Genomic DNA, 24395 nt, shown 5'->3' with positions numbered 1-24395 from the left:
AGCCACATTCCTCCCCTCACTCACCACTGTCTCAACTGAAGTAGTGAGGAAGGAATATAGCCTGCCCTGCAAACTTTGTAACCAAGATTTGCTGTTGTCATCTTGAAAACTAGAATCCACATGTCAGAGGGTGTAACATTAGTAGGATAACCAGCGCTAGTTAAGAGCTTGCACAGGGCAAAATAATTAACACCAGCTGTGAACGCTTCAGTTTGATTTTGTGTCTTTCTGAAATGAAATTGAAAGTGACTTCTCCAAAAGGCAGGAATGGCAGACCTAATATTATTAATGCATTTTGGCTATGTGCAATAATGCAACTGCAGACATTATAATGCCTTTTGTTAGGCTATTCAATATTTGTTTTAATTTCTTGAATTCATATTTATTTAATTTGCAATGTATACATATATTTTTTAGATTAATATTCGGCTATTCGGTTTTCGGCCAAGTGTTTCCTGTATTCGGTATTGGGTTTCGGCCAATAATTTTCCATTCGGTGCATCCCTATTAAATAAACATTTGACCACACTTTTTTTTTTTACCAATATGGAACCCGGAACCGATAACCGGAACCGGACTCGTAAAAATCCTAACGATACCCATCCCTAGTCTGCAGTATTGCATCCCTCTGCCCAATAAGTGCTGTTGGTACCAAAAGTACCTACTCCAGTGTTCCATGCCATCTTGTATCATAACCTTGATGCAAAGATGCACCAGAAATGGAACATTGTCTGCCATTTGGGTTCAAGGTCCTACTACTTATTTGCAACTTTTAGACCAGTAAGATTGAATGCTGAAGACATATCGAATCTCTTGCTTTGGGGTCATTGTTTGAATTGCTGTTTTCTGTCTCTCTAAGGAACATGGAGAGGAAATCTGGAAGACTGGGCTTCAGAAGACTGGAATGAGGATGTAAGATGATCCTTAATTCTGAGCAGTGTGTGTTTGAGAGATGGGTTACATTTACAATTGAATGGGGAGATAATGGCCGCGTTTCCCAACGAGATTCGTAGAGATGCTGCGTTGAGCATCTGCGCAGGTTCTACGACGGGTCTTGCGTGTGTCCACACAACCTGCGCAGTACCATAGCAGCCACGTAGATTTCAGCTCATGCGCTGCCTACGCAGCCTGCGTAAGAGCCTGGGACCCGGCGAAACCAACGCTCTACCCTCATTAGTAGCAGCTGGTTCTGCCCAACGTGCAATCGCTTCCCACGTCCATGGCGTTACGTTTCTGCTAAAACTACATTTGGGAGACAGAATGGCGTATCCTACTCTCCTCCTACTTCTGCGAGAGGCGTAGCCCTGCAGTGCTCTCCTACGAAGCATTTTGTTACTAGCGCCCTGGGGCGGTAGTAACACCCCGTAGCGAAATAGATCTATGAAAAGACCGACCGACCACACACACACACACACACACACACACACACACACACACACACACACACACACACACACACACATTTAATTTATGTATATGTATATGTATATGTATATGTATATGTGTGTATATATATATATATATATATATATATATATATATATATATATATATATATATACACATATATATATATATTGCGGCCGGGCCGGTGCGTAACGACAGCTTGCAGATTATTTTTTTTTGGGTAGGGTGAGCGTCCTCTATGCATGAACCCGAAGTTTACAAATTGTACTGTACTCTCACGAATGATCTCTGATCTGATCATCTGATAAAAATATTAAGCAAGCCAAGTTAACTAAAGGACGTAAGACCCCAGTTCCCCTCACAAAGTCACAGCTGACGTCTGCAAGATATAAATGTATATGAAAAAAAATTAAACTACCAAAAGTAACGGCTTTCTATAAATTCTATCTATCTATCTATCTATCTATCTATCTATGTCTATATCTATATCTATATCTATATAAATATGTTTCCTTAATTTCGAAGTTTTATAGTTACAAAGTGACAGCTGTGAATGGTTAAAAAATCTTTGGAAAATAGCAGATCGCCTCTTAAGCTTGTAGATGTAATTTAATGCATAAATATATTCAAACGTTGTATTTAGAGTGGACTGCTTCAGGACATCTGACAGTTGGCTCTGTCACCTCTTATGAGATGATCGGAATTTACTAGAATTTATAAACACCGGATCCATGCATATTTAGGGAAGCAGTGAGCTGGGATTGAACCCGAAACTCCCACTCGCCAGCACGACACGTTACCAGTCATGCTAATAAGCCTGAGCTCGATAGCCAGGTCTTTTGCACGCCCTTTCTCGTTTTGTGTTGTTGAAAGTCTATTCTCGGAGGTGGGAAGCCTCTCAGCACCCCACCTACTCTGTAAAATACACTTTTTGGGCAGAAAATAAAATATGTCAGCGAGACGGAAATTATTTTTATTTACTCCACAGTGCCCTCTACAGATTTTGGTTAATGGTAAGTTCAATCCTACAAATCTGTAGAGGGCACTGTGGAGTAAATAAAAATAATTTCCGTCTCGCTGACATATTTTATTTGCTGCCCAAAAAGTGTATTTTACAGAGTAGTTGGGGTGCTGAGAGGCTTCCCACCTCCGAGAATAGACTTTCAACAACACAAAACAGCCTTTGCTTTGGTGAGTAGCGAAATGGTTTTGTTTATTTTTACTACTCTTGAGCACTCGCAGGGCAGCGGAATTCCTTGTACAATCGCAGAGCGAGGGGTCTTCCAGGGCGTTAGAGGGAACACACTAACGCTCTGAACCAGGGCTGCGCTGCTTAGTCCTTTATGCATGAACCCGAAGTTTACAAATTGTACTCTCACGGATGATCCGATCGTCTGATAAAAATATTAAGCATATGGCAAGTTAACTAAAGGTATATAAATGATGCTGAGCTAAACATGTTTCCTAAATTTCGAAGTTTTATAGTTAAACGTTATGATGAAAGTCCCCAGTTCCTCTCACAAAGTGACAGCTGTTGCGCTCGCCATTTTTATGAATGGTTAAAAAATCTTTTGAAACTAGCAGATCTACAAGCTCACAACGCTTCACAAGCTTGTAGATCTGCTATTTTCAAAAGATTTTAATACATATTAAATTTGGGAAATGGGACATTCTGCATACCTTTACTTTTGGTATTTTAAGTATATTTAATTTACTTGCATAATGGGGACACTTTAGTGTTTTATTTAACTTGCAGATGTCAACTCACCACTGTAATTTCATTCATAAATATATTATTCAAAAGTTGTATTTGGAGTGGACTGCTTCAGGACATCTGACAGTTGGCTCTGGTATTTTTATGATCCATTTCACTTTCGCAAAGGGTGTTTAAACTGCAGTGTAGCGGCAGACAGCCCTACGTAGTTTACGTCGGCCTTACGTAGACTTCGTCCAGGAGGTCTTTACGTCTATGCTGTCTCGCGAATGTAGTTTTAGCACACACGTAATGAGAACCTGCGACGATGGTGCCTCCTGAAGCCAGTTTAGATACCACGTAGAGCACACACAGCTGCTACTAATGAAGATAGATCGTGGCGGGGTTGCTACTGCGCAGGTGCGTGGAGGCTCTCACGCAGCTTCTAGGCTGCGTCTGAGCTCAAAGTCGTTTGGGAAACCTGGCCAATGATGTTTCAAGTATATGTCAAAAACCTTTTTGGAATAATCCAATGTATGAATCCTTGTATTTGAAATATACTGCTCAAAGAAACGTAGGGAACACTTTGATCCCTTAATCTATTTACCATTTTACTAGCTGCGTTTTGTAGCATATTCATGACTCCCAAGTTGCAGTTGAAGTTGGTAGACATGGTGTCTTAATATATCCAGCCATGCCATTCTCATTTCTCTTTTTCTCCTTCAGTTGTCTGAGACCAAAGTATTCACTGCCTCTGCTCCAGTAAACCACATCACACCTGGACACAAGTAAGGGATGCTTACAACAATGCACGCAAGCTAAGATAACTTCTGGCATTTGGACACTGTGCTAATCTGTTCCGTCTCTCATCCACAATCTTTCTCTCTTCTTGCAGCATGGACCTGTCCACCCTGCTGCCCAAGGCAGTTGAAGGGTCTGTTGACACAGACTTGGTGGGCATAGTAGATGGCCCCTCTGCTGAAGGTTTGGGCCAAAGCCTGGTGTTCACCAACTCCCACCACAACGGACGCACTGCAACACACAGCTACGCACACGCCGCCGCCAACAGCTATGCCCACGCTGCCTCCGCTGGTACCAACTACGCACATGCCGCACTGGTGAGGGCAGAAACGCATGTATTTACAATATGCATATGGACATTATGCAGTTCCACAGATGGCTATATTCATTATGGATGGGATTTTGGCAGGGCCCTCCCAGTATGATACCAGACCTGCCAACCTGTACGCATTTTGCGTAGCAGGTACACATTTTGACATGAAGTATGTTGGTACGATTTGTCACTGTAAAGTATGCAAAAGGCTGGTGACAACTTTCAAGTTTGATTGTGCAGTACTCCAGTCTACACACTCACTAGAGTGCAGATTTCCCCCAGGAGGCATACCCTAATAATACTCTCTGATGAAATAACTGCAACTGTGTAAGGCCACGTTTACACTGTAACGATCAGAATAGAAAACGACAAAGTGCCGTTGCGTTCAAATTTTTTATTCTGCGTTTACACCACTTCCGTTCTACTTCCTATCACAGCTTCGTTTACGTTTGTTCCCGCTCTCGCCCACCGCGGCCCCAACACACACATTTAACTTGACAAAAAAACGGTGTGAACCATGACGACACACGTTTTGAAGTTTCCCCCGTTTTGTATGTTTACATGGAGGTGGAGCGTTTTCAAAGATTTCCACTCAGGAAGGGGGTTTCACTTTGTTACGGTTTCAACCCCCAAAAACACTGTTGCCGTCTAAACGGAAGGCTGATATTTTATTTTGCCGTTTTCTATCGAGACCGTTGTCGTCTAAACAGGGCCTCAGTCTCTCTCCTGTCGCTCGCTCTCTTGCGCTCTCCCTCTCTATATTCGACTATACGCAAGTATGGCGTTGTGTGTGTGTGTGTGGAAGAGACTGATTATTGTTGTGATCTTTAGAAATGCGTTATACAGGGTTCCCGCGGGTCCTTAAAAAGTCTTAAATTGTCATTAAAAAAATATTGGGAATTTAAGGTCTTTGTCTTAAATTTGACCATAGGTATTAAATTTGAAGATGATGTTTTTAAGGCTCATGGGGAAATGAAAGCCATGAACATCTGTGCATATTCTAGTGTTGAGTTTTCCATTAAGACACATCGGTAGATTCGGTACGCTCCTCCATCTCTCCCACTGAGTTGAGAGCTTTTGAGAGAGACGCAGGCACTGTGTTCCATAGGCTATAGCCCCGCCCTCCCCTCCCCTCTCTCTCTCTTCTCCGTCTCTCATTCACCCAGATGTAGCTAACGAGCGTGTCTCGTTGCCTGGCCGAGTGGCCGTCTGCTCTGCTAGATGATGTTGCTCATTAATTCATTTGCTCCAGGTGTCTGTGTGTATGCTCAGAAGCTCATTTAAGATGGATTTCACCGGTTACAATTTGGAATAGAAACGAGGAACGCTTCCCCCTCAGCTGGCAACAGTTTCAAGTGATATGAAACATTTTTGACTGATCAGAAGTAAATCAACTTGGATGCTGTTGTACACACACACACACACACACACACACACACACACACACAGACACACAGACACACAGACACAGAGAGAGTGCAGTGGTTCTCATAGTGGACCCCCAAGGGTCCTTGAGGGAGTTCCAGGGGGTCCCCAGCTAAATGAAAGATAGTTAGGAACCAAATGGACCCTTATGGGTCTGTAACTCTAAAGTGCACAAATGGAACCATTTGTACACTCTGAGTTAAATTAACATTGATTTTACAATATAAATTGGGGTCCCAGCGCTATAAATGCCATTAGGGGTCTGTAGCCTTGTGCATGTCAAGCTGGTGGTCCTTGAAATTAAAATAGTTGAGTCACTGCTAGAGCCGTAAAAATCTTCTCTTATGGGGGTCCTTGACTTATCTTTTCAAATGGGGGTCTGCGGGCTAATAAGTGAATTTGGGGGTCCTTGACATAAAAAAGTTTGAAAATCACTGGTGTAGGACACACACACACACACACATACACTCAAGCACCCTAATTGAGACACACTAATTTCATTGATTTTTAAAGTCCTGATCTAGAAAAATGTCTATTTTAAAAAGGGTGATCATTTATTTTATATTACCAGTCAGAGATAAGATGAGAATCAATCTGTAATAGGCTTATACAGTAAACAACACACTCACAGCCTTTGATTAAAAAATATATATACTGTATATGCCCATAGCCGCGCTATGAGCTTGTAGATCTGCTCTTTTTTTGGAAAAATCGTGGGTCTTTGAATATGTATATATTTTTAACTCAAATCTTTGTTTCTGGGGATTCTACCTGTATTCTAAATCCTAGCAGTTTTTTTAAAAAAAACCTATGTTGCTATAATATCAGTGGTTCTAAAGAATTATATGTATTTGGCCGTGGACCCCCATCTCAAAATACTTTGTTCCAGGGACCCCCAGAAGTTGTAACAGAGTTAAAGATGTTCGCTTTAAAAAATATATGTTCAAAGATTTGCAAACATTTTCACGATTTTTCAAAAATAGCAGATCTACAAGCCCGCTGCGCTATGAGCTTGTATATCTGCTATTTTTTAATAGCCAAAGAAATCTTAAAATGACACACAGATGCGTTTTAATGGGTTAATAGAGGTTTTACCACCCGCTGGCCTGCACTCCCATTGGCCAATTTCAATAGGAAAACATTGTTGCGACATTTATTTGGGTCTTGAATTACATTTGTTGAGGTCTTAAAAGGGTCTTAAAAAGTCTTAAATTTTACTTTAAAAATGGTGCAGGAACCCTGTTATATATCACTGATAGTTATACTGTGCTTGTACTATATTCAAATTAAATCATCCATAACCTTTAATAAAACAATGATTTTAAGTCCACAGAAATAATGAATTTATGGCACATTTGTGCCCTAAAAATTACAATATCAAAGGACAAATGGGCTTGCCTCTAAAATGACAAAATTCCAGGCCTGGCTGCAACTAATGATTATTTTCATTATCGATATAATGGAACGTGCCTGCCTTTCAAATGCTACCGAATTGTGGACTTACTCCCATCCATCTTGCAGATATTGCAGATACTCCTTTTCTTTACGATGCTGAGGCCCGGAGGGTGAAATGCTCTCTGATGCGATGCGTTTTGTGCGTAGGGTGGTGCCAATGTTGTTGATTCCAACTTTTGCTTCGCGGTCGTTATTGCGCATGTGATTCTTCCTTCCCTAGCTACCGTTAGTGCTGAAAAAAAAACCTGTTAAAGTGGAGAAAACCCTGTGATTCGTGGCCGACGTATTATCGATGACCAAATTAGTTGGCAACACATTTTGCAATACATTTTAATCGATTAGTTGTTGGAGGCCTACTATGGATTGCCCAGAAGTACTTAGCCTTGTCTTTAATTGAAACTCAATCGCAGGAGAACATTCAGATGTTTTTATACTGATGTTGGATCGCTTTCTCCTTTGTTTTTCTTTCCACCCCAGTCTTCGGTCCTGGGGTCTGGTTTCGGCCCTCTTAGCGCGCCTAAACCAGTCCCATCCTCCGACATCAGGATACCAGAGCAGCTCAATGGGCCACGACTTGGCCAGAGAGCCAATCAGACATTGGTCACTGCTGGCAACAGCAGTGCTACAAAGGAAATCAGGCCTCCCTCGGTCCAGAGCCCCGCCCCCATCTCCTCTTCCCCCTCTGCAGACATAAAGGCTCAAAGGGTGGAGAACGGTCCTGTTACTGCACCTCACTGTAAGTTTTATTTTATTTTATATCCTGTCAAGGCCAAAGTACTAGCGTCAAACCCATGACCCCTAGGTCACCAAAGTGTTTTTCCCATTCAAAATCCTAATGTTTTTTTTTTTTATCGCATCGTATAAGAACTGTGTTCAAAACATTAAATAATTAATTGTACGGCAATTCTATATTTGATAGCCTGTGTTTGGAGAATTTCTTATTTATGCTTCGCTACTACCCGGAAGTAGCGTTAAAAACTACATTAGAAAATCACATGATTCACTGTCCCACGTCAAACTCTTTCAAAACATTCCTGAGATTGCTTATATTTTGTTGCATTTTTTATCAGTGTATTGTCAATAATCTTATACTATGATAAATTACATCGCTTTAATGTTGCATTCCTCCTCCTACAGTGGAACTGAAGCACCAGCCAGAGCCATCGAGGGGGCTCAGCCAGCTAGCTCAGAGGCAACAACAGTCCAACATGATTCTTCCCACTGTTGACCCCCATGTCCTGCCTCAGTCGCACGCACCTCAGGTCCCCACACCCCCAGGTAGGGATAATGGATAAGTAGCACTTTTATTGTCTCCGTCAGGCAAGAGGCTAGCACCAATATTCACCCTCATATTTGTATTTTCCTCACTAGTTTGAATTTACTATTGGATTAATCTGGTGACAAGAGAATGTGACCCCTGCAAACCCTTCTTAGTTTGACCTATTTTCACTTAACAGTAGTAATCTTTTGAACACCAAAGTAGTGATCGTTATGAACCCAGTGCGGTATAGTGAACTGAATCTACCTCCCTCAGGTCATGAGTTCTCCCTTCCTTCAGCAAGAGACGGGGTCTCCCCAGGAGTGAAGCTGTCGGGCATGGAGCCCCACATCTCAGAACCCCCACTGCGGCAGATGAAGACACAAAGGCGTAGAGTACCTCCCATGTCAAAAGTAAGGTCCGCTAATGCCTAAAGTAGCATGTTTGCCGGTTATACTGAGATTCTTTGAGATTGTCTAAAATGCAATACCCACAACAAATTAGCAAGCACTCAACATTCTTTCATTAAATTACTACAAAGCAGTGAAATGGGCACAAAAAATTACCACATGTAATGTAAAATGGAAGTCTAGTGATGGAGCTGGATAAAAAATGGCCTTGTGTTTATTGTCCTCCATCACACATTCTGTTAACATTCTCTTCCTCCCAGATCCCCTCCTCAGCAGTGGAGATGCCTGGCTCAGCAGATGTGTCCGGTTTGAATGTCCAGTTTGGAGCTCTTGACTTTGGCTCTGAAGCTAGCACCGGATCTGTGGATATGGGCCAGGCAGAGCCAGCCAGGGAACCGGCCCCTGCTCCTGTCCCTGCTCAAGTGGCCACACCACAGTCTCAGAGCAACTTGTACTCCATGCCTGGACCTGTCAGGTGGGCAGGAGTGGTGTTTTTATTACATGAGAGATTTGTGTTCATTAATATCCACCAACACATTTGTATTTGTAACCAGTCAAGACGGAACCTGGCAAACTAAACGACACAGAATGCTCAATGGGGTCTCTCGGACAAAAATGTATCTGTGACCTGTACTGAGAACAGTTTTGACCGTTTTGCATTCCTTGCATGTTCAATGAGTTTGTTGCTAAGGGTGTAAGAGGTATATGTGTCTGTTCTGTTATTTCACTCACCTTCATTCATAGAATCGAAACATTGGTTTTGTGTTGTATTTTACCAATGAGCTACATTTCTTGGCCAAAAAGTTGATTATACTGAAATTCTTGGCCAAAAAGTTTATTATACTGAAATTATGGCTATCTTTACCTTTCTTCCATTTTGGTCTGCTCTATCCAGTGAACCCATGAGCAGCTTGCCCACCCTGCCCCCAGCGGTATCAGACCCTAGCTTCCCCTCCCCATCCTTGGGTCTGCCCAGTGCAGCACCTCCACCTTCCTCCTCCACAGTCCCCTCGTTGGCCAGTCGGGTGGAAAGCAGTGGCCCTAGGACCCTCCCGCCCCACCTGGGTTTCTCCCATGATGTTCCCTCAGCTGCTGCTGGACCACTCACGGTGAGAATCTCCTTTCGAGGTAGAAGTTAAACAAGAGGGAGCCTAATAACAATGTGTCCTCACTGTCCAATCTTTAGCTATCCATAGCAGGTAGTAAGGTACTGAACTCTTCATTTTAGGTGTGCTGGTGAATAAAGCCCCACAAATCACAATGCCGGTTCCCACTTAGGAGATGTAGGATTTGTGTACCATTTAGCCTCTGGTGGCTCCAATTGGGATGGTGTATCTTCCTAAATTAACCATCTTTGGTTTTACACAGATTGGTGCAGTCTTCGGCCTGTTATAGTGCCACCATGAGGCTGATTTGAAAAATTTCAAGTAGCATTTCTTCTGTGGCCTAGTGGGAATGTTCAAAACGGAGCACTCCTGCAAACTTTGGAAGCCAATCTTAGCCAATCAGGATGGAATATGAAAAATCTGAAGACAAGTTTCGTTTAATGACTATAGAGATAACTGTGTACCGATTTGCGTGATGTTTGGACAAACTCTGTAGGAATACTGTCAAAAAATTGTGAGCATTATTGAGGACCAGTTATATGAAGATACTGTAGGTTGATGTGCCAAGGGTATAATTAAAGCACACCCTAATTTGAGTTTAGTGACGAGTCAATGACATGAGAATGTTTTCTTCTTACAGAATGGTTACAATGGTATGAAGACGCAGACCACACAGGACGGTAAGTACTCAACACCATCAGGCCTACAGATCCCTTTCTGGAGTGGTCAAGCTAATATAATAAATATTGATTGCTAAATGCATCCGGTGGGAAGTAAAAAGGTTCATGTATTCAGTACCTAAATAGCAGAGGAGAATTAAGTACGAGAATCTCTGCCTGTTGCTTTCTCTATCAGTCCCATCATCGGCATCTCGAACGGTGCAGGCGGAGTCTCCTGTCATGACAAGTGAAAGTGGTCCTGCCCACCATATACCCTCTCCTGCAGCCACACCTTCCCACTCAACACCTCTCCCCTCCCTCAGCAGGTAAGCTGGTCCACAGACTTCATCACTACTTTATTGCTCTTATCATTTGATCATGTCCCCTCCCATATCGTTATGATTTGGAGATCCACACATCCTAACCACTTAAACCCTATATACTTCGTTGTATGTCAAATGGCAAAAATAGCCCAACTACAAGATCACAATGTGTCGAGTTATAGATCTGCTATTTTTGCCAAATGTTTGTATTTTTGCCTATTATTATTATTATTATTATTATGACATTCCCACAATAGGGATGCTAGGGGTTAATGTGTTTAAAACATGTGTTGAATGATATTTAGGTTGAAACTGCTATATCTATTGACTTGACATTGCTGCTTGAGCAAATGATAACCTAAATAATAATGGCACTTTTTTTCTAGTCATGTGGCCAGCACGCACTCATCTGGATCCGCTCTCATTACAAGCACCTCTCTCACGGTAAGCGAACATGCAGGTTTTTTTTTAGATTTGACTGCCAATGCTAATCTGTGAGGACTATGAATGTTCGAAGTAAATCATGTCAATAAAGCTCTAACACACCAATTAATAGCTGCTCAATTGAATGTTTCTTTGTAGAGGGCTTACATTTTAGAGAGGGAAATAAGCTTAATGTGAATTATATTTAAAAAAATCCTTCCTGCTTTTGCGCTTTTCTTTCCAACAATCCGCTCTTCTGTATCTTTCTTCCCTACCTTGTTTACGTCACAGATGGCCGGTGAGGAAAGTAGTAGCAGCAGCAGTCTTCATGCCTTCACTTCAGGCCAGACGGTCAACCCCAGTCCTTCAGCCCCTCTGGCTGTGAGTAACTCCACCAGCAATGGCCTGTACCCTGCCGGAGCCCCTGGTCTAACCGCCAACGGCATGAATATCGCCAACACACTCTCTGCAGCCGGCAGCCGCACTGCACCCCATCTCGCCACCTCTGGTAGGTGTGCCGCAGCATAGTTGTTAGGGATTATATATATATGTATGTATGTGTGTGTATGTGTAAAAAGTGCTTTATATTGTTTTGAAGCACTTTTGTAATGATACCAGGCAAATTTGTTACCATTAAATGTCTCAGATTTTCTTCTTAAATTCTTTAAATTATCACATGATGGACTTGAAGCTAAAATCTGTCTCTCCCAGCAGAGCGGGGTAATTGAAACTATGTCTAAACTACAATAAAGATGGTAGCACATCTAGTGTGCCAATTGCTTCAAATAACTTATTGAAATAGGCAACTAGTAGGTTTCCTACCTGACCCCATAGGATTGAAAATCTTAAATGGAAATGTAGGTCGAAGAGGTTGTCAGTGCCAACGGAGAACGCAGGAGTCTATCCCCCTGTACTTACCGCCCGACTTGCCGCATCAAAGCTGTGCTATTGTTACGCTGAGTTGGTGTTACCCAGGATCAAACCCAGAACCTTGTGGTCTGATGGCGAGTGCTCTAACAACTGAGCTATCAGGGCACCATCATTAGTTACATTCACTTGTCACTACCATACAGATTGGTAGGATAATACAATTGTACCGGTATTCATTAAATAAGTCCCGGATTGTAGGTTTAAGCAAAATGTCAATGTCATACGGCAGTAAAAAGATCTAGAACTAGAAAATGTGCTCCTCGGAGCACAAGTCTCCGCCAGCAGACTATAGCAATTATATTATCATAGCAATAACTAATGAGATACAGTAGAGTAAAAGATATATACTGTAAACGGCTTTTTGAAGTGACACACCTTTTTATTATAGGATTGTATTTCGTCATGCGTCCCTCTAGCCAATCAGAGACATTGATGTCAACATATTGACACGTATTAAGAGTTCGGCTTTGTTGTGGGATCATTTCAACTCTAGTCCTCTTCTACGTTACAATTGTAGATGAGTATGCTTTCTTAGCTTTGGCCTTCTGCGCCTTTGCTTGACCAATGTTAGGTGTTCTCAGAGGGAAACACACACGCACAGACGGGTGACTTGGACTTACTGAAGGTACTGTTCCAATCAAGTCTGATTGATCCTGTTTTACCTCACTTCAAAAAGTAGTGGCTTTTTGAAGTGACACACCTATTTATAGAATTTTATTTCGTCACGCATCCCTCTAGCCAATCAGAGGCATTGGTGTCAACAAATTGACACGTGTCACGTGGAGCTTGCCCAATGTTAGCTTGGCTAACAATGTTTGCTCACACAAAGCGAAAACATATTCTCCACCTTCGGCGGAGACAATAAGGCATTGGTGTCAACAAATTGACACGTGTCACGTGGAGCTTGCCCAATGTTAGCTTGGCTAACAATGTTTGCTCACACAAAGCGAAAACATATTCTCCACCTTCGGCGGAGACAATAAATAGGATTGTTTAATAGAAATAGTTTGCCAATGAAATGTACCCGCATTGTAAAGAAGAGTTGAATGAGATTATTTTTTTCTCCCTGTCTGTTCCCAAGGTAAAGCTCCCCCTAACTTGGCACAAGGTGTGCCCCCTTTGCTGGCCAACCAGTATATAATGGGCCCTGGTGGCCTGCTCCCTGCCTACCCAGTAAGTATTTCTCGCTTCACTTTTTTCCTGATGAATGCCAATATTTTGGCTCGACGCAATAAATTTAAAACGTAAATGAATTGCTGATTACCATCATGTCAAGTTAGACCTACAGAATATATTCCCTGGTCTTTGGGAGGCTATAGACAACCACATCTCCTCCAATACAAATACATCGCATAGGAGTCACTAGTGCAGTCTGATATAAATATAAAGCATTTAGCTTAAAGAACCATAGCATTGATGAAAGCCATTACCAAACTTGTTTGTAATGTATTTTAAATGTATTTGTGGTTTAAAGACACTTGGTGTCTGTGGGCTTCAATATAGGCCACCCATGTAGTCTGTCTGTCTGCCTGAAATGGTCTGCAGGCTACAGTAAAAGTTCAGCTTATGCTCTGCACATGGTGAAATGTGGGATGTCTGGTTTCTGATTTCTCCAGGAGATGTTTTACAATTTTAATGCTGTCATTTGTGACTTTTTACCCCCCCCCAAAGAAAATCTATTGTTTGCATTCACAGCAGATCTATGGATATGAGGACCTGCAGATGCTGCAGTCCCGTCTCCCTATGGTGAGTAATACTGACTTTATTTCTCAATTTTCTTTTTTCTAATATATGGAATTGTATTGCTTATTGAACACCTTTATTTCTTCTGCACTTTATTTATGAAACTGAGAATTAGAAGTTGGTTTCATGGTGCTGGTATCGTGCCGAAACTAGGGATGCAGTGTTTCCCCTGGGATGAAGTTGTAGCAGCGGTGATGAAAATTTATTTTGTGCGCTCTTTTTTTTTTTTTTTTCGATAGATAGATGCAGCCATCTATTGAGTGAAGTCACAGGACTGTTTTTGGCAAATAATAGGCTTAATCCTGATCAGCGTTGGTTTGCTTCATTGTTTTTAATAAAGTTAATAGACCTGAATATGAAGCGATACACAATAGCGCAAATACATGGAGCCCCAGAACTATTGAAAGAGACTAACATAACTATTCACATAATATTCAAACATTTATTACTGAATCAGAATGCTTAAGTAGTAACGTTTAAGCTTCGACGCTTGGTTCAATGGCACAGGATTTGAAGTGCCATTTTTATCAAAATAGCCGATCTACAACTTGCAGCACGACAAGTTGAGAGATCTGCTCCCCTTCAAAGCCATGTGATACGTTATGTTTTTTCTCCGCCCCTCTCTGCCAGACGCACACACTGGCCGTGGCCCCGGTGGCTAAAAGCTAGGCTGCTAACGCCAACTCATCTGTATGCAGCCTCAGATAAAACCACACCAGTCTTAAATCAATACGTTTTGAATTTCTTCTTATGCAATGTACATCTAAGCATAAGCACAATGATGTATGTAACAACAACAGGATATGTAATCAAATGGATTATTTACGACGCGTCACAACATCTCATAAACTTCGACGGAGAAAATATGCAGCTCACATGATTACATACGTAGTAAGTACATATACATCTGTAAAGGATTCTAATAAAGTTTAGCATTAAAAGGGGTGTAAATCCACGTGTTGACTGACGTCAGGGTAAACGACCTCCTTCACGGTAAATGTCGTAACGCTGAAACATTTTTCATTTAATTTTGGCACATGCCAAGTGAGCAGCACAGCTCCACGATTCATGAATCCCTGACTCATTGTATGAAGCACTGCATGTTCAGTGCTTCATACAACGTCCTGGATGAGCACTGGAACAGACTCTCATCCAAAAAGACAGAGACGCTCCTCTTTATTAAAATGAATTTTCAACCATATTTAACAAGTCATAAGCATTTAGTCTAAGCGATATTGCCACTTACTCCCCCCCCCACTTCTTATTTTGTCTTTTAGACCATGTTTTATAAGCCACATAAGGCTACTTGAATTTACATTCTGAATTGCAGCTACCAATTAAGTAAATGCCATTATCATTATTGTATTGCAAAATGTTCCAAAACATTGTTTTGACCACAGTAGCCGCAGCTTGTTTTCTTCCAACACCACTTGGTCAACAGCTATGCCCCACGTAATTTTCATAGGATAGCCGTTCATGGGGAAAGTTCCGCTTACCCCAGGCGAGCCCCTTGTCTTAAGTTAAAAAGACAAGGGGCTCATAAAGGGGCTCATAAAGTTCCGCATTCCCCAGGGCGGCCATAGCTGAATGGGTAGAAAGGCCGTTTTGGAAACGGAAGGTCACAGGTTTGATTCCCAGCCCAGCTTACAGTATGTGTTGCAGTCTCTATGAGCAAGACACTTATCCCTAACTGCCCCCCCCGAGTGGTCAACAATATGACCACCTGAGCAGCCATCAGCTGGTTGGACGGTATTGATAAAGGTCTACATTAAATCTCACTATCCCCTGCTCTCTCTTTGACTTTCCTCTCTTGCTCACCGTCGTTATTGAAATAAAGCCAAAATAACATAATTATAATGAAAAAAAGTTCACTAAATACTTCTCATTCAGTGAATGGATTTCTCAGTTGACATCTGAATGAAATAATGCATTTTTTTTAGTTTGCACTACTTTTCTGCTGCATTTTAAATTGGATTTTAAATATATTAAGCATTTCCAAAAGTTTTTATATCGCAATCATTTCTTCTGATTGACCATTTTTATGTGCTCAGTTTGGGCTATTTTCTGAATGTTAATCTTAATTTTCTTTGTCTGTTTACAAAAACCTCATTTAACTATCACTGAAATTAGTTGCTGCACCCATCCCTAGTTTGGAGGAATTATATTGCCTTTTGTTTGTCTGTATGAATACTTATTTATTTAGTTTGCAGTTATTGCAAATGCAATAATTAAATTGCAATGCAATGTTGAGACGTATTTTTTATTATATTTGTTGACTACGTTATTATATTTGTTGACTACATTGTTTGTTATATCGGTTAATGTTTTCTTTTAGCCTGTTAATTTGTTTGTCCTAACTCAATTTGCCAGTCCTTGAGTGGCCTCTAGAGGCCATTTTGGTGTTCATCGTTTCCCAAAATGTTGTTAATAATTATACTTTTTTTGCTACAATAAATGGCAAATAAATGTGTAAATTCTTTAAATATAAATATCGCCCTCGAACATAATCGGTGAGTGGTATTGGATGATCTGGCTTCCGGTGATTGGGCCAGAAAAGAAAATCCTGGTATGACACAGAAAATCTTCACTGAAAGGTTCATATGCTTTAATTTAACCTAAACTGGAAATAAAGATCCTGCGGCATCAATGTTAAAAGCCCAATCCGCAAGTCCAAACAAACACCATTCTTAATACAACTCTTACATTGTTTGTTTATTTGAAACGGAACGAAATTGTGAACCTAACAGTTTCAGGAAGTGAACGGTTCGTTCACGGCAAAGAACTAGTTCTTATGACCGAATCGATCATGTACGACCCATCACTAGTAAAGCGGCCGTCTTGGAATCCGAAGGTTCCACGTTCGATCCCCGTTTCCTCCTGGCCTGGCTACGTGTCGAAGTGTCCTTGAGCAAGACACTGAACCCCTAACCGCTCCCGATGAGCAGGTCGGTGCCTTGCATGGTTTCCTCTGCCATCGGTGTGTGTGAATGGGTGAACGTGAAATACTTTGCAAAGCGCTTTGGAGAAAAGCGCTATATAAATGCAGTCCATTTACATTCTTTATTAAAATACTTGAAATGACTGCAGGACTTGCAGATTGGACCTTTAATGCACTTAATGTTGGGCAGTGACCAGTCTTCATCCCTTGTGTAATTAGATGTTTTTCCTCTGTTTATAGGACTACTATGGTCTCACATTCCCTGGTACTGCGGCTACCATGCCTGGTAGAGATGGCCTTGCCAACAATCCCTACTCTGGTAACATGTCTTTTGTGAATTGCTTTTTTACGATGCGATGGTAAACACTGTAATCCAATTAACATTTTGACTGTTCTTTCAAAAAAGACTTTCTAACATTGTAGAAAAGCATCCATTTCCTACTATAGTAATAAATTCTACTTGAACAACTTTCGTCTTTAGGCGAGGCGACCAAGTTTGGGAGGGGGGACTCTTCCTCTCCAGCTCCCCCCACCAGCCTGTCTGCAGGTGGGGTGCAGTCACAACCCCAGCAGGCACCCCAGGCAGGGTCCCAGGGGCAGGGCCAGGGACAGAACCAGGGTCAGCAGACACAGAACCAGGCCTTCCTCAATCCCCCTCTGCCCCCGGGTTATGGATACGCTGGTAAGGAGAAGCAAGCTTGAATATTATGATGTGGGTTCATTTCCTTTTCAGGAGTCCTGGTAAAGTAGCCATGAAAGTACCGTGACCGTGAGGTCCTTCGTTTTGGTAGCACTCTGGAATAAGACGAGGAGCACCACAAACGTAACCTATAAAGGTGCACTCTGTGGAGTTAAATTAGGGTTGGGTATTATTTAAATTCTTAGTAGGAACGGAATACAAATAGCTGGGTACTCTGTAGGGCTGCTTCCTGAAAATCAACGGTTCAATTAGTCAGTCGGCAGATCATCTTGTCTGACTGAAACAAATTTGTGTCACTTTTCTTAATGGCGTAGCTGTATATCAGGAACGGATTGGGAAGATGGTGCATGCATGTTTCTGTATCAGACGGGGAGAAGGACTGAGAGAGCAAGAGAGGGCGCTCTGAACAGAGAGTGAGTGTTCTAGACATTGCATGCTTAGCAAATACATTTGGGCAATCGAGCAGCCATTAGTGTCAACCCCTGCAATGTATCCTGGGACTCGTAGGAACCAAATGGAATTTTGTGTCTTTTGGTTGTATTGTAAATATTTAGGGATGCACAAAATGAAATTACTAATTATTAATACAATATATTACATTATTACATATTATATTGAGCTCATTGCTGATTTTTTTTTCTTTTGCTGGCCCTCCCCACTAACCCTATTGTAATGAAAAACATTATCCCCAATGGCAGTTGCAAGGAGTTAAATTGGTGTGGAGTGGCCTTAAAACAGTTTTGTTTCCACAGAGAGCCACGGAAGCCACGTTGTGGACACTGATGTAAACAAAAGCTGTCTGGGGGGAGGGGGAGGGGGAGGGTCTCGTCTATCCACCGGAACAAAAACATTTTACCGCGATCGTCCATTCTGTTATCGGCAGTTGAATATGGCTCGTTTTCACAAAAAAAAAGAAAACCGAGCTAGATGTGTTTTTATAAATCCCATAACATAGGAACATTTTATTAAATGTGTTTTTTTTTGGGATGACGACATTTCCGTCCATTCCTTCTCTCGCAGTCAAGGGATCATTCATAGGCTGGCGAAGGGCGCCCTCTAGCGCAATCACTGAAAACAAGATTTTTTTTTAAAAGGACTCAAATATGCCTTCTTGGTAGGCAATGTGTTAAGAAACAGACACTGGCTGCTTTGCAAATACAATTAAATATCGGCCGTTACGCTACCGATAATATTGTGCATCCTTATATTGTTTTCTGTAGATTATGGTAGGCATTGACAATTACTGAAATGCACATCAACAATGTTTGTCTTTAACTCATTCACTGCCATTCACTAAATAGCCCAAAAAGCCCAGACTGCCAGCGATTTTGCGATTTCACAGAATATTTATCTAATATCTCCAGTATGATGGATCCCCTGATGGTTGATAATCACTGAGGGTTTCACTGTGCTTCCGTGAAAAAAGAATGTCATCGGGACCTCCCCTTCGCTTTTTATACCCAGTTGAAAATAGCATGTTTCGCCAAAAATACATAGTAAAACACAGGAGCCGAGGTACCGAATATTTCCCAAATACTTTAACCAGGAAGTGAATGGAGCAGTAAATCTTTGGATCGCGTTATCTCCTGGTTCTGTGTTTTGTTTTTTTTAGACATCAAAAGACGTCATTGGCGGTGTGGCCACTCGATTTACAGCCGTCAAAAGATGTCATTGGCAGTGAATGAGTTCACAATGATGAGATGTTTACCACATCGTTATACGCTAGGGTTTGATCAAGTTGTTCTGCATATTTTTATTGTGCTTGCATTTATTTCAATATATCATCAAACCCTCAGGTTTGCCATACTATGCTGGCATGCCTGGTGTGCCCTCAGCTTTCCAGTATGGTCCCACTGTCTTCGTGCCTCCCACTTCAGCCAAGCAGCCTGCCATGGGCCTGGCCAACCCTTCCAACCAGTACCACCAACAGCATCAGCCCAACTACGGACAGCACGCCTATGGCGCAGGTACTTGGAAGGACAGGATAGGAGAAAGGAACTCTCTGTATGATAGCTGGGGTCAATTTACTTGCGTTTCAGTTTAAATTAAATAATAGCTATGTGGTTGTCAGAAGTGCCAATGAACTCTTCTGACATGAACCATTAATTCTACGCACATTTTGCATTACTTGAGTTGACTCGAGTGAGTGTGCACGCTCATATTAGAGTAATAACCATTGAGTTGTATCTTGCGATAGTATACCACACAAAGTATCTCTGTGAAATGTCACACACCAAATAGATTATTTGGCTTGCTGGGAACGAAGGCTACTGCTTGGTATAGATCTTTGATTTGTTTATACACCCTAATACTTAAAAATCCTTTGCATCACACTAGTGCAATATTTCAGTGTTACGGAAATAACATGTTTCCTGTCTGTGTGTAATGAGACAAATCTACTTTCCGCCTTGTAGACAGGTATGGCAAGTGCTGCATGTGTGTGTGAATTATGGTCCGAGGGTGTTTTTGCTTGTGCTGCATGCATAGCTCAAACCCCCCTGCTGGAGTTGGTCACGGCTCAGTATGAACACAGGCTGCCACTTGAGTCAGGTTACTTTACTGCTTCTCTCTCCCCTGCTCCTTCTGCTCTCTCCTCTCCATATCATTTTCCTACTTTCTTCATCTCGAACCCCCACCCCCAATTTCCCTTTCTTTTCTCCTGCTCTTTCCATCCTTCTTCGTCCACCTGTTCTCCTTCTCTGCTCATCCTCTCTCAGCCTTTGATGACCTGTCTCAAGCCCACGGTGGGGAGTACAATAAGGGAGGGTACGGAGGCTCTGCCCAGTCACAGGCCAAGTCAGCCGGCAGCGGCCCAGGGAAAGGTACACACACAAACACATGCACCCACTCCAAGTTAGTTGGCTGTGTGGCCCGGGGTACCGTACACAACACACTCGTATAAAGTTAGTGGGCAGTGACCCGGGGAAATACAGAAGCATGCCCAAATTCATGGGCAATGAAGCGGTCAACATATTCTGCAGCAAGGTGTGTATACTACATGCATGCGCATGAATGCACTTGCAAATGCACTTTGACACAGGCACAGAGTTGAAAGCAAACAGGAAAAAAAAGAGTAATTTGCGCAGTGTTGGTTGAAAGCTTCTTCTCTATTGGCTGCCTCTCCCCTACTAACGAGAACAAGTGCTCAGCCACTGTTACAAATGCTGGTGTTGACCGGATGCATTTTTGCCCCCACCCCTCTGGTTTTTCTTTCCTATTCCTTCCCTCCCATCTTATTTCCTCTTCACTCATCTCAATCCATTTGCTTTCCTGTCCTCTTCTCTCCCATTCCCTCTCCTCGTCCTCTTGGATTTCTTTTCCATACCTCTGTGTCTCAGCCCCAGGACTGTCAGGGTCAGGCAACGGTGGAGGCGTACCTGACATGGGAGGCTCCATCTATAGCAAGGCCCAGGTATGTCTTGTACTTTGACATAAAGCAATGCTTTATCTGATAATTTCATGTCCTAAGTAATGCTTTTGACAGTTTATTCTTTCCAGGCAAATTAATAAGTAGGAACTCTTTTTGACTATATACCTTAATTTCATAGTTGTCTTAACTGATATAACCCAGTAAATGTTAGCCTGGGATCCACACTGATTGCTACGTTTGGAAAGCCTCCCATCTCCATGCACAAACGGGAAAAAACCTGATTGGTCTGTGTGTGTGTGTGTGGTGGGGGGGGCGGGGTGACCAGAGTTGTCCAATGTAAAACTCGAGTCACTTCCTGACCTACCTACGCAATAGAAATACGAGTCAAATAGGACCTTGGCCAGACTGAGTAGCGAGGGTGAGAAAAATACAAACGTAACGAATCAGTCTGGATTCCAGGCTAAGTAAATGTACCCATGGCCTGGATTTTTGCTGTTTGTAGAAGGGACATCACAGAACCCAAAAATATGTAAAAACTAAGAAAAAGTGACATTTTATGTTTTGGGACCTTCAACTTTCATGACTTGCGGGAATGCGAGTACAAACAAGTTTCTTGCAGTATTCGCTTTACCGGGTGCACGATTCAGATAAGTTGTTTCCAAGGAGAGGAATCACCACCAGCAGCACAGTAATTACGAAGGCGGCTGTGTGGCGAAATGTGTTTTCTGTATGCTTCCCATGCTTAATTAAATAAAAACATATTTGCGTGAGTGCTGGTGATCCCTCTGATTGGAACTCCCCTTAAAGTTCACCATCCTTTGTACATGTATATATTTGATTGATATAGTGGACTTCTAGTTAACATTTAAACTGTCGCCTTGTTTTTTTGCTGTTCAACCCCCAGTCGTTCGACAAACAAGGCTTTCACACAGGGACACCCCCGCCCTTTAGCCTGCCTTCAGCCCTGGGGGGAACGGGCCCCCTGAACCCTGGTGGTGCCCCTGGCTATGCTCCAGCCCCCTTCCTCCACATCCTGCCCCACCAGCAGCCGCACTCCCAGCTGATGCACCACCATCTTGCACAGGACGGACAGGTATGGTAAAAGCTCCCAAGGTTGGGGAATGGGGACTGCATCACAAAAATTGTTGAGCTTAAAAGAAAACCTTTGCATACAAATGCTCTGAATCTGCCAAAAGAAAATGTATCGATTTGAATGAATAATAAACAATAAATTGTGTACATCTCTTCATTGTACATGTAGATGCTTAAGTGAAATTTAACACATTCATTGCCAGGTATTAATTAATTAATCCACCTCTGCCAGCGTTTTTACCTTATTTTGACGATCCACGGAGAGCCACGGAATCCACGCTGTGGATGTAAACGAAGGCTGTCTGGGGGGAGGGTCTCACCTATCCACCGGAACAATTTTCTTTTACCGCGATCGTCCATTCTGTTGTAATTGGCAGTTGAATATGGCTCGTTTTCATCAAAACAATAAGAAATCCGAGCTAAATGTGTTTTTCTACATCTCATAACATTGGAGTGGATGGACTGACTGTTTTTGGAATGACGTCATCTCTGCTTTTGATCTAATGCTTTGATTCTCTGTGTCAAGGGATCATTCCTAGGTCTCTAGCGTAATTTCATTTTATTACGTTATGCTTGTGATCGTTTCACTACAGACCTAGCCTCTCTCCACCCACCTATTTTGACTCACTGGTATTTCTGTCTCTCAATCCATAGGGTGGTCCTGGTCAGCGCAGCCAGTCCAACAGTATGCAGCAGAAGACACAAGGCAGCAAGCCCAACTATAGCTCCCCCTACTGGGCCAATTGAGGAATGCACACACCACCCACCCTTAAAAAGCTGTCTGAGTGCTGCGTGTGAAGCTAAAACAAAAAAAGAGAACACACACTACCCTAATGATGAGCAACCCCAGACTCCACCTCCTTGCCTCCACAAGTCCTCATACTTTTTTTTGGGTTCTCTCTCCCCCCTTTTCAAAATTGGTTGTACATGTAAGATATTTATGTATGTATTTATATATATACTGTATATGTAATAGTAGAACATAAATGTGGTTGCTGCATTTTATTTTTGAAGGACATTTTTTGTTTACTTTTTTCAAAACTGCAGGAAAAGATGTTACATTACAAATGGAAAGAACTACAACGATGAGAAATGATCAGAAACTCCCCTGGAAGAAACCAGAAAAGAAAGGGAGAGAGAGCTATAGCACTGACTGCATATGAGGACATTTCAGATGGGAGGGGGGGGTTTACAATATTAACTTGTCACTGACCCCGGCTCGTCCCGCAGACATCGTTTAATTTTAAAACTGTAGGCTGTAGTTCTCTTACCCTGTTTTTCCTCACTCTCTCCTGCCCCTTTTCTGTTTTCTGGATGAGCGGAGGGCCTCTTTCTCAACCTTGTCCCTGTGTCACCCCCCTTTCAAAGACAGACGTTGACCATTCAAATTTTATATTTTAATTTAATTTTAACCCTCATTTCCCTGGAAATAAAAGTTCTAAGCAGTTGGAAATGTGACCGATGTAAGCCTCTTGTATTTGTGATGGTGTTATGTCAGGGTTCCCACAAGTTATGCAGAATATGAGCAACATTTAACAAAAATGGAAGGACAATTACATTATTATACATAACTTCTTATCTTCATACAGGAGCCACCACACTGACGACCTGCTACTTAGCATTTATTTATATTAAAATTGTTTAAGGATGTGCTGGAATAACGGGTCTGATTTTGTGTTGTGTAAAAGCACCACAGATGAGGATTCCCAGTTGAGGTAATGTATTATTCGGTCTAACAATGTAAACAGTGCGATAACTGGACTTGTTCTTGAACATGTAAGATATGCTAAGCATAACAGCGTAGAGCTCAAGAGCCTGATGTTAGATAGGAGAGTGGAGGGCAGCAATCCAGGAGTCCCGAGTTGATGTTTGCTAGACCGCACCGACCGACTCGCATCGGTTTGAGAACGTTGAACTGTGAAGACCATTACGTGCATCATTCCCTTGAAGGCAACCGGCATTCCGGTAATGTTTCTTAAAGCGACAGAACACTAGACCACAATACATTGGTACAATGGCAAGTTGAAGCATTATTAACCATGATGCACTGATGGTCGACCAGTGTGTCAACCCCCTAATTGCAGCATTAACTGGTCAGATTCCGACTGGAGACCTGTGTTGCATGACCTTACCCCTCTCTTCCCCCAATGTCTAGTCTCTACTATACTAAATAAAGCAAAACTTAAATGAATAAAACCGTTTTTGGTCCAAACCTTAACCTGGCAAAAGTAAGCCAGAGCATGTAAGATTTAAGTTATGTATAAATTGCATTTCTCTAGAGCTTTAAATACTGTAGTGAGATGGGCCTAAAGATGTGGTCCAAGTAGTACAAGGTTGTAAGCAAGTTGG

At 42.1% G+C, this 24395-nt stretch overlaps 1 protein-coding gene across 6 annotated transcripts in view; it reads left to right on the top strand.

Annotated features, from left to right (window-relative positions):
- The window catches only part of LOC308088010 (ubiquitin-associated protein 2-like), a 34576-nt gene extending 11072 nt beyond the window's left edge, over positions 1–23504 (top strand). For 3 of the 6 annotated variants that reach the window (XM_080432320.1, XM_080432317.1, XM_080432318.1), the window contains exons 9-29: positions 860–912; positions 3827–3888; positions 3996–4218; positions 7572–7830; positions 8232–8372; positions 8629–8765; positions 9023–9237; positions 9658–9871; positions 10509–10548; positions 10724–10853; positions 11237–11294; positions 11565–11781; positions 13285–13376; positions 13875–13949; positions 17125–17203; positions 17366–17566; positions 19381–19551; positions 20302–20406; positions 20923–20996; positions 21859–22047; positions 22701–23504. In XM_080432320.1, coding sequence (XP_080288446.1) covers positions 860–912; positions 3827–3888; positions 3996–4218; positions 7572–7830; positions 8232–8372; positions 8629–8765; positions 9023–9237; positions 9658–9871; positions 10509–10548; positions 10724–10853; positions 11237–11294; positions 11565–11781; positions 13285–13376; positions 13875–13949; positions 17125–17203; positions 17366–17566; positions 19381–19551; positions 20302–20406; positions 20923–20996; positions 21859–22047; positions 22701–22793 — 2828 coding nt within the window. In that variant the 3' untranslated portion in view covers positions 22794–23504. The remainder of the gene's footprint in view (positions 1–859; positions 913–3826; positions 3889–3995; positions 4219–7571; positions 7831–8231; positions 8373–8628; positions 8766–9022; positions 9238–9657; positions 9872–10508; positions 10549–10723; positions 10854–11236; positions 11295–11564; positions 11782–13284; positions 13377–13874; positions 13950–17124; positions 17204–17365; positions 17567–19380; positions 19552–20301; positions 20407–20922; positions 20997–21858; positions 22048–22700) is intronic. The other 3 variants (XM_080432321.1, XM_080432319.1, XM_080432322.1) reach the window with 2 other exon arrangements.
- Positions 23505–24395: the final 891 nt, after the last annotated feature.

This window comes from Gymnoscopelus braueri, assembly GCF_963280865.1.
Source record: "Gymnoscopelus braueri genome assembly, chromosome: 7".
NCBI lineage: Eukaryota > Metazoa > Chordata > Actinopteri > Myctophiformes > Myctophidae > Gymnoscopelus > Gymnoscopelus braueri.
Note: the sequence above shows the minus strand (reverse complement) of the source record. Positions and strands in the feature narration are given on the sequence as shown.